Source organism: Mesocricetus auratus, unplaced genomic scaffold, assembly GCF_017639785.1.
Source record: "Mesocricetus auratus isolate SY011 unplaced genomic scaffold, BCM_Maur_2.0 Super-Scaffold_4256, whole genome shotgun sequence".
Lineage (NCBI taxonomy): Eukaryota > Metazoa > Chordata > Mammalia > Rodentia > Cricetidae > Mesocricetus > Mesocricetus auratus.
In genome coordinates this window covers 96,668,674-96,679,177 of record NW_024429182.1, presented here as the reverse complement: position 1 = coordinate 96,679,177, position 10,504 = coordinate 96,668,674, and the positions used below count along the sequence as shown (strand labels likewise).

Sequence of the window (10,504 nt, the reverse complement as noted above, 5' to 3'; positions counted from 1 at the left end):
TGATTGAAAGCTCACCCTGAGAAAGGCTTGGGACTGCACTCTGGTCCCCAAACCCCTGTGTAGTCACAAGCTGGTTAACAGAGACTTTCACTTGTCTTGAACCCAAGGTCTTCTAGATACCTCAAGGTGTTCAGACTTGGGTGTTTCTTTCAGATAAATTTAGATTTAGATGGGATAGATGTTTGATATATTTTGTTCATTGACACAAGTTAGTTGTTTTAAGTTTAAATATCCCTTTTAGACTAAAAGGAGAATTGTAGGAGGAAAACAGAACTCTGCCATTAGCCATGTGACTTATTAGAGGCGCATACAGATGAGGTAATAAAAGGGCAGGCATAGTATTAAAAAAGAAGAAGAATTCCAGCACATAGACTAAGGGAAATAACAAAATGTAACAGGATGACAAGATATACCCAGAGTGTCACTGTGGATGGAAAGTGACAGGGAGCCACTTACACAAGGAAAAAATTCAGTAGAATGGAAAGGGGGTGGAGTGAGGAATAAGAAAGCAAGAATTGGGAGACCAGATGTGAAACATTTCTTTTTTAAAGCTCAACTACAATGAAACACCTGGTAAAGGCGGCCCACACTAGAGCAGTAACCCTGTCTAGGCTTCTCACCATCCTCTGCACACACCTCCCTACTCTCTAATCTTGTGGCTACCCTCTAGACTAATCTGGAGGGCAAGATCTCCTTCATCCATCCCTGTATCTGTTCCTGTCTCCCAGCAACCAGCACATTAGCCAGCACAGAGTTCACTGGACAATTGATCAATGAAGGACAGTGTGCAGGGTTTTGGTAGTCATGGTGATACACTGCTCAGATCCTCCTGATCAAGGACTTGCTGCCCACAGTCATCAAGTATAGTACAGTGACAAAATAAATACCACTTGCTGGTGATTGAGCTAAGTGGGAGAGAAGGGAGATTGGGCAGAGCATCCAAAGGCTACATCATTTCAGTCTGACCTGGACCACTCTTACAGTTCTGGGTGAAGGCATGACCAGGTCTGCTACGTCATCCATTTTCTTCCCTTCCCCAATCCTGCTTTTTCCCTCTTATCTGCCCAGATGTTGAAGTCAGTGATATTTGTAGACTGGACTAAGGGCTTAGATTAGTAAATCCCACTTTACAGGTATTTTCAGAAGTGATTAGATCCTGAAGACTCTGACCCAATAAAGGGATTAGCCCCTTGATGGAATGATGGTGGAAGCCAGGATCCCTGGTTAGAGGAGGCAGCAGAGTGTGGGCACGCCCTGATCTGTTCTAATAGTCCCCTTTCTCTGCTTTTTGTCTGCCCTCAGGCAAAAGTGTTCCTCTAACATACACCCTGCTACTGCGAAGTTTCTGCCCAAGTAATCAAGGACTGAATCCTCTAAAACCCAGTCCAAACAAATTCTCTCTCCCTTGTGTTTCTTTCTTCCTTCCTTCCTTTCTTTCTTTCTTAACATACTATTAGTGTGTGAGAGAGAAACAAAGAGAGATATCCATGTCACCGCCCTCGTAAGAGTAGGTCAGAGGTCAACTATCAAGAATCAGTTCTTTCTATCAAGGTTTCCGAGATTGAACTCAGGCAAGTGCTTTTACTCACTGAGCCCTCTTGCTTGTTGTTGATTTACTGTGCAGCAGGCACAGGCCCAGAGAACAGAACAATATCTTCATGGAGAGACCCAGGGGAGGCACTGGGTTCAGATTAGCCTTGGGTTCAATGCCGGAAGTCCATTACCAGGAAATTAACAAGAACAACCCGGTAAACTGCCTCACCTGCTGAGCTGAACGTCTTTTCTCACCTGTGACCTCTCTACTTCACACTCGGGGCTCAAGGAACCCTCGTGGCTCTCCAGACAACAGAACTGGTAAAGGGTACTTCCTTCCCGGACCACCCAACCTCTGGGGTCTCCATGGTGACTCAGCACTCTGTTCTAACCTTGCCTGTTGACTGCAGGGTTGCACGGCAGACCACTCCATGTCTTATTCATGACCACAGCTTCAGTATTCCCATGCTCTCGGGGCCTAATAAACGAGGCTGAATATTGTCAAAACTTTGTGAGTTTGGTTTGTTTGTTTTGAGACCAGGTCTCCCTACATAGCCCAGGTTTTCCTATAGATATTTTTACTCACTTTGTAGACCAGGCTGGCCTCAAACTCAGAGATCCCCCTGCCTCTGCCTTCAGAGTGCTGGGATTAAAGGCATGTGCCACCACACCCTGAAACACTTTGTAAGTTTTAAAGGTAGGCAAAAGTCCAAGATGGGTGCTCAGTGCGTATTTATTGAGAGGTGTGGAGCAGAGTGTACAAAATTCTCATTTTTGAGCCTTTCAGCTGCATTAACATAGAAGTCCACAAGATGTCAGTGTTTCTACGCAAGGAAAAAATGATTTGCCAGTTTGGATGCTACTGAAAGCGTTTCCCCTGGGATGTGAAATATCAACAGTAAACATTCACAAAGAAACAACATAGCCTGTTAGAGAGGATGGACAATAGAATCAGAGTAAGTGCTTCACCTTCATTGGAGCAATTAAACGCTCCTTTCTTTCTGCTTGTCATCTTGATGCCCAGCTACTCTGCGCCATCACAAGGGCAACTATTTTTATCAGGCATAGGGTAATCCTAACATTTGTGAGGTCTATAGAGGTTGGTACATCAGGAGTTCAAGGTCATTCTCAACTATATAGAAAGTGCAAGGTCAATCTGGGCTACACAGAAATGCCACACACACCCTCAAAAAAAAAAATCAAGCGGGGAGGTGATGGCACAGGCCTTTAGTCCCAGTCAGTACCCAGGAGGTAGAGGTAGGCAGGTCTCTGAGTTCAAGGTCAGCCTGGTCTACAGAGAGAGTTTCAGGACAGCCAGGGTTACACAGAGAAACCCTGTCTCAAAAAACCAAACCAAGCAAACAACAGTTTGGTTATTTTATTGGGGTACTAATGCAATTATAACTTAAATTCCAATGTTTTGCTATGGTAAGTTAGCCTACACTGAGTTTCTGCCTTGTACACTCTCACCTGCGAGTGTCTTTTTCTTCACAAGCTTGTCACGTGGTTATTTTACACGCATGAGATTTTTTTTTTTTTTTTTTTTGGTTTTTCGAGACAGGTTTTCTCTATGTAGTTTTGGAGGCTGTCCTGGCACTCGCTCTGTAGACCAGGCTGGCCTTGAACTCACAGAGATCCGCCTGCCTCTGCTTCCCGAGTGCTGGGAATAAAGGCGTGCGCCACCAACGCCCAGCGCATGAGATATTTTTACACGCAAGTATATAGAACTATTGTAACAGGCCTCCAGACCTTAAGAGGCACAGCTAACTCCATGATGGAAGTGTTGTTCACAAAACTCTACACCACAGCACTAGAACGCTGTGCTGTGAAGAGGAAGCGTGAGCCCAGAGCCTAGTAGAACACTGCAAGGCACCGCTAAAGGAGGGAGGGGACATTCAGACAATGGGGACTCTGCGACTTCATGTTCAAGAGAGCCACCAGGTACAACAAAGACGCACCGGAGTCTTTGTGTTTCAACTAGGGAACTGGTTGTAGGATTACGATACGTCTTGTTTTGATATTTAACACATCCGGGGATGTTCAAGATGACCTTGAACTTCCATTCCCACCTTCCAAAAATAGGGATCAAAATTCTGTGTCAACACACACACCTGGCTCTGGAACCTTGAATTCTAATAGCCACGCCCCAGCAGAGTTTTCCTTTAGCCCCGCCCCCTCTCCCCGAACTTCATTTCCCAACATTCTCGTAACGCCGCTCAGTCAGCGGCCATTATGACGTCATCCCACAGCCCTTAGGGAAATGTAGTCTGTTCAGTCTCCAGTTAGGGGAAGATCTGGGGCCGTGGACTACCACTCCCGAGAGGTAGTGCGCAGTCCCACCCCATAAGCGGCGTCTTCGAACGCGCCGCGGCAGCCATGTTGATCGTGGCTAGCACAGGGGCCGGCACCAGGGGATTATAGAAGCAGGTGTCATGATGTTGTCCGCGGTGATGAGGAGAACCGCGCCGGCACCGCGGCTCTTCCTAGGGCTGCTCAAGTCTCCCTCGCTCCAAAGCCGGGGAAGCGCTCACGGCCGGAGCGCTACCGTCGGAGACCGCGGAGAGCCGCAGCGGCTGAGAGCTGCCGCCTGGGTGCGCCCTGGAGCATCGTGTGTCGTGGTCCCTGGACGGGGGGCAGCCACCGGGGGGCGCCGCGGAGAACGCACCGAGATCTCATGCCTCGCTGTTGCCTCGGGGGGACGCGGCCCTAGCCCCGAAGAAACACTCCCGGGACAGGACAGCTGGGACAGCTGGAATGGGGTCCCCAACAAGGCAGGACTGGGCATGTGGGCCTTGGCCACGGCGCTGGTGGTTCATTGCTACAGCAAGAGTCCTTCCAACAAGGGTGATTACGGGGCCAGTCTGGGTTCAAGGGAGGTGTGGGGGGTAGGTCCTGACTCCTTTGGAGGGTTGAAGGTGTTTGTAAATTTAGACCCGCATAACCTTACCCGTGGAGACACCCAGGTACCGTCTGCTGCCTGAGCAAAATGTTGCCTTGGAAAGCTCCCTTCTCGGAATTTTCCATTGTAGGTCTAGTCCCCTCTTCGGGCATCAGTTTGTGTATCTGTATAATGGGGACATTGAAGTGACTAATTACAGCTGGTGCTTTTATATGCCAGTATTATATCTGGCCCATTAGTCTTTGAAGAGGTCTCCAGAAATCCCCAGCAGCTTTATGAACAATCTCTGCATGTTTGCCTGCATACAAAGGCCCGAGGAAGGACACTTGGTTCTGGTCCCACGCTCCTCTCTGGTCTTAGTTTCCCCGCTGTGTCGTGAAGGCAGTTTCTCAGTTCTCTAAGACTGGCCTTTTGATCTCTCAGAGTTCAGAGTGTGTTCAGCAGTTCCTTAGTGTTTGCTACGCTCAGTGTCACGCTTAAAGTGAGCCGGACGTTGTGGGGGGTGGAGCCTCGGGGGACGGAGTTGGCAGCAGGAAGGTAGCTCTCTGGAGACTTAGAGCAGGAGGAGGGCTAGGATAGGAGGTGGAGGTAGCTAACACTGATTGGCATTTTACCTGGAGGGGTGGCCTGGCTGAGCCCAACCTCTCAGGTTCTCAGTTTCTGGTGAGGAACTTGTTAAAGTGTGGCTCTGGTGGGTTTGATACACCCGAAACTCTGAAATTGGTGAACAAGATTGGATGCTGCCTTCGCTTCCATTGGCTTGTTCAGTAGGATGTGGCCAAAGAAAGGGCTTTGGATGAGAAATGACAGCACCAAGGGTCTTGTTTTGTACCGTCTTGCTCAGTTTGTGAAGCTGGGCTCTTCTTCGCTGGTCCTCGGTTTCCTTCCTACTGACGAGGGTACTGAAATAGGGCCCTTATAGCTTAAACATGCAGCGATGATATGATTTGCAGCTTGTATGTGCGTGGAGGTGTTGTTCTCTCTGCTTAGCTTGGAGCTAGGTGTTCAAAAAGTCCCAGCTTAAAACCCAGCCAGTTAAGGCAGTTGAGCATTACAGAGGATCAGAGAGCTAGTGGGGTCAGCATAGCCTTCCTGGAGGACTGGAAGTCCTTAGAAGATGGGGAGTTTGAACTTGAAATCTAAAGGATAACACAGGAAATACAAGTTTGTGTGGGGGGTGGGGCAGTGACCTTGTGCATCCCATGACAGCCAGGCCTGCATCTTTTTTTTTTTAAGATTTATTTATTTATTATGAATACAACATCCTGCCTCCATGTATGTCTGCAAGCCAGAAGAGGGCACCAGATCTCATTATGGATGGTTGTGAGCCACCATGTGGTTGCTGGGAATTGAACTCAGGACCTCTGGAAGAGCAGTCAGTGCTCTTAACCTCTGAGCCATCTCTCCAGCCCCGGCCTGCATCTTTCTTACCTTTATTTTATTAGTATTTCCCTAACACTAAACGTCTGTCCACAAGTGTGTGGATCATGGAAGGAGAATCATTAACAAATGTGTCTTGGGTTGGATTGTGGTCCATACCTGGTGTGGAGAGGCTAGCAGTTGGGTGGGTGAGGGCGGAAGACAAGGTCTTTGGAATGAGGCAAGAGAAGATGAGATGGACCCTGTGCGCCAGGCAGGGGTGTTTGGAATTCTGTACGCAGTAAAGAGCCATGAAGGCTCATGGCCAAAGATTGCCCAGCAGCCATTGTGTTTGGAAGAACAGGAGACAGGTGTCTGAAATCTGGCCCTCGAGGTTACTGGGGACCTTAGACTGGACTGTATGGTATGTGATTTCAGTGATATCTACTTTTAAAAATGACTCAAACTAGGTGGTGGTGCACGCCTTTAATCCCAGCACTCGGGAGGCAGAGGCAGGCGGATCTCTGTGAGTTCGAGGCCGGGCTGGACCGACAGCCTCCAAAACAATACAGAGAAATCCTGTCTTGTAAAAACCAAAAAAAAAAAAAAAAAAAGACTCAAACTATGGCCAGTTCCCCTTCCGACTTGCCTGGTAGGGATTTTGAGCAGAGTCCCTCAGTTCAGAGTTCTGATGAATTCTGCTGTAGGTGGTGGAAAGCCAAGGAAAGTTTGTGAACCCAGAATGTCCCAGGCTAAATCTCAGCTCATTCCTCCCTCCCTTGGTGACTTTGGAGAAAGAAGGAGAGTTGATAAGTATCTATAAGAAATGGTGTTCCTCTCCCAGCTGGAGATTGGGCACAATTAGGTGTGTGGATGAGAACAATCCTTAAGAGCTAGGCATGATGGCACATACCTTTAATTCCAGCACTGGAGACTGAGGCAGGTGGATCTCTCTGAGTTCCAGGACAGCCTGGGCTACATAGTGAGATCTTATCTCAGAAAACAAACTAACTGAAAAACGGAATACCTAAGGAAAGTAGGGCAGACCTGGCTCTAGTCACAGACCTAGTCATAGGTTAGCTGGAGTGGAGGCCCACGTGCTGAAAAGAACTGGTATCACTGGACATGGTGCTGCACACCTTTAATCCTAGCACTCAGGAGGCAGAGGCAGTCAGATCTCTGTGAGTTCGAGGCCAGCCTAGTCCACAGAGTTCAAGGACAGTCAGTCTACAAAAAGAAACCATCTCTCAAAAAATAAAAAACAAAAACTGGTTAATTCAGGTGATGTGACTGGTGTCTGATCCCTCTTCACATAAGCTGCAGCTCAGGAGTTCAGATGAGTTGGACAGGTCACACAAGTAATCATTAGTGCTGGGGCTGGGGCTGGGCTCAGCTTGCCTCTGACTCCAGTGACTAATCCTAAATTTACCTAGTGAGTCTCATGGCTACTGAATGCCGAGGGCTGGGGAGAAGTCATCCTAGTGGCCAGCAGTATAGTCCAGAACCAGGATGGGCACAGAGGGTGCCAGCTATGCCTTTGCTGTTGACTTGTGAATTTTTCCAAGTGGCCACAAGGTGGTGCCAACAACCAGGCCAGGCTTCAGCTAGGCCTGAGTCCTCAGGGATCTGATTGAACTGTGAGTCTCCTTTCTCTGGGCTTGTACCTCGGATTTTGAAGACTTTTTCTTTTTTTTTTTTTTTCTTTTTTTTTTTTTTTTGTATATCCTCCATGTTCTTGTAAGCCTGGCGAGAACTACTGTCTGCCGAAGTTGGTTGAGGAGGAAGGGCTGCAGCAGCCACACAGATAACAGCTGAGTGGGTTGGGTCCCAGTGTCCATGACTTCTGATTGAGGTTCTTTCCATTCTTACCGAGACCCACATACCTGAGCCTTAGTGCTTGGGAATGGTGGGGTAATTAGCACAGCATCTGCCTGCATCCCCAGAGCAGAAGGGGGGTGGATTTTACCTGGGGACGGGGTTTGGTTGGTCTTCTCATGCCAGCCTTTCACTTTGAGGGACTTTCACTGACTTACTGGGCCTTCTCTCAGCTCTGAGAAGTAGGTCCTGGCCAGGAGTCTGACCAGAACTCCATCTCTTTTCAGATGCAGCTCTGATGGAAGCTGCCCGTGCCAACAATGTGCAGGAAGTCCGAAGGTGAGTGTCTGGGCCTTGCTGTCTTACCCAGAAAGGCTGAGTACAGTGTGTTGACTCTGCCTTAGAGAATCTCTCCCTGCCCTGGACTTGTTTCCCAAGGGTTCCTTGTAGCCACAGTCACAGGCTCCCCTGGCCCAGATTAGACTTCACTATTTTAGGTATGGATGAGGGCCCCCAGACATCCCTAAGTGTTCGGTGATACTGACTTGGAGTGTGTGGACCTGTGGATCTTCCAGTTCTTGTTCCTCTGTGGAAGTGACCATGCATTAATGTTTGCTGCCTGGACCTGGTGTAGGTGAGCACCCTTGGAGAAAGAAGTTTGGGGTTTAGGAGCTCTTTGTGCCCGAGGGTCCTATGTGACTAAGAAGGCTTGCTTACAGATCTGAGACATGCTGGACTCCGACAGAGGCAGGCCATAGTTCTTCAGCTTGATTGGCTCACCTCGGTCTCCTGTGCTTCTCAAAGGAGGGAGGTTAATTTTGAGTTGGGTAACCTTGAGCTAGTAGCATGGGCAGGGCAGAGTGTCCATGTAAGATAGATAGATGCTGATGGTGGGGCCCAGCTAGAGCATCAGTTATGGGCTGTTGTTTAGAGACAGCCCTGTTGCACTTCAACTACATCTAAGTGACTGTGGGACCCTCTCCTTTCTTACCTCTATCTTTTTAAATAACTTATTTAACTTAATTTTATGTGCATTGGTGGAACTGAAGTTAAGACAAGTGACTGGAACTGGAGATACGGACAGTAAGCTGCCATGTGAGGGCTGGGAATTGATCCCTGGTCCTCTGGAAGAGCAGCTGGTGCTGTTAACTGCTGAGCCATCTCCCCCCCACCCCTGTGTGTGTGTGTGTGTGTGTGTGTGTGTGTGTGTGTGTGTGTGTGTGTGTGTGTTTTGGTTTTGTTTTTTTTTTTTTTTTGCCACACTGGATCTAAACAGGTCTTATACATACTTGGCTCTACTAATGAGCTCCTTCTCTAGCCCTTAGTTTTATTTTCTTTTTTAGTTATTTTTTAAAGGTTTCATTTTTACTTATTATGCATTTATTGACTGATTGATTGATTTAATTTTGAGACATTTTCTCTCTGTCTCTGTAATCCTTACTGTCCTGGAACTCACTTTGTAGAGCAGGCTAATCTCAAACTCGCAGAGCTCTTCCTGCCTTTGCCTTCCAGAATCAGGATTAAAGGCATGTGCCACCAATTTTATTTTCATTTTATGTGTATTGGCACCCTGCCCACAGGTATTTCTGTGTATCATGTCCATGCAGTGCTCTTGGCAAGAACAGGGCATTGGGTCCTCTAGAACTGGAGTCACAAGGGGTTGGGAGCTGACGTGTGGGTGCTGGGAATGGAACTCAGGTCCCTTGAAAGAGCAGCCAGTGCTCTGAACCTTGGAGTCATCTCACCAGCTCCATAGTTTTTTGAGACTAGATTTTTTTGTATAACCCAGGTTGGCTTTGAACTTTCAGTCCTCTTGCCTCGGCCTCCTAAGTGCTGGGATTGTAGGTGTAGGCAACCATGCCTGGTGTTGTGTTCACATTTTAGATAGGAATTCAGTGTTTGGGGTAGTTATCCCTGCATACCCTTTGTGCCCTTCCCCACTCATAATGCTTGAACATATAAGAAAGTATGAAAAGGCAGCCACGGCTCCACCAAGACTTACTGCTTTGATTCCCTTTCATTTTATCTGCGGCATTATTATTGATTCTCAAGGGTGCTTTTGAGTATTAATGTTCACGGCTTAGTTTTTAATAAACCACTTTTGGAAGTATGGGCTGGGAGTTGTTTTGTAGCCAAATAAATTTGATGGAGCAATAGTTTAATAAACATGTGATGATGCATCTTAAAAACCAAGCACAGATGTCATCTTGTTGTTATAAGGGCCATTCATAACTGCAGCTGCATGCGGCGGCTTCATGCCCCAGACACGTGCCTTGCTTCTAGAGCCTTATTACAGGGAAGCAAGGAGTAGAAGCTGACTTACTGACCCCGGAATCACCTGTTGGTAATTGCAACTTCCCACCCCCCAAGCCCAGTGTAGGCAGCAGGTTTGCTGAGCTGAGGAGGCTGACTTTACCTTATTTTAGCAAGACCCACTCCAAGGGTTGATAATTTGGGCTCTGAAATTTATGAGTTTTTTTAGTTTTAGTTTTTTGAGGCAAGGTTTCATGTATACAGGTTGGCCTCAAACTCACCATATAGCCAAGGATGACCTTTAACTTCTGATCCTTCTGCCTCTACCTTCTGAATGATGTGGTCCCAAGTGTGTACCACCATGATAGATTTTATGTGGTGCTGAGGGTTGAACCTAGGACTGTGCATGCTGGAATGGCACCTACCAGCTGGGGTTTGTTGTTGTTGTCTGGTTTGGGGGTTTGGTTTTTTGTTTTTGAGATATTTCTTGCTATTTGGTCCAGAAAGGGATCTAAAACTCACGATCTTCCTGTCTTAGCCTCCCAAGTGTGTGATTATACCCAGGCACTACTATGCCTGCAAATACATTTCCTCCTTCCCTCCTCCCTCCCTCCTTTCTTCCTTCTGCCCCTGCTTCCCTAGTAC

General features: G+C 47.6%; 1 protein-coding gene across 4 annotated transcripts in view; it reads left to right on the top strand.

Moving 5' to 3' along the window:
- Positions 1-3,794: 3,794 nt before the first annotated feature.
- Positions 3,795-10,504, top strand: part of Clpb (caseinolytic mitochondrial matrix peptidase chaperone subunit B) — a 118,199-nt gene continuing 111,489 nt past the window's right edge. For 3 of the 4 annotated variants that reach the window (XM_005074025.4, XM_040757725.1, XM_040757722.1), the window contains exons 1-2: positions 3,796-4,377; positions 7,894-7,945. In XM_005074025.4, the coding sequence (XP_005074082.1) occupies positions 3,966-4,377; positions 7,894-7,945 (464 nt within the window). In that variant the 5' untranslated portion in view covers positions 3,796-3,965. Of the gene's footprint in view, positions 4,378-7,893; positions 7,946-10,504 lie in introns of all 4 variants that reach the window. The other variant, XM_040757716.1, reaches the window with a different exon arrangement.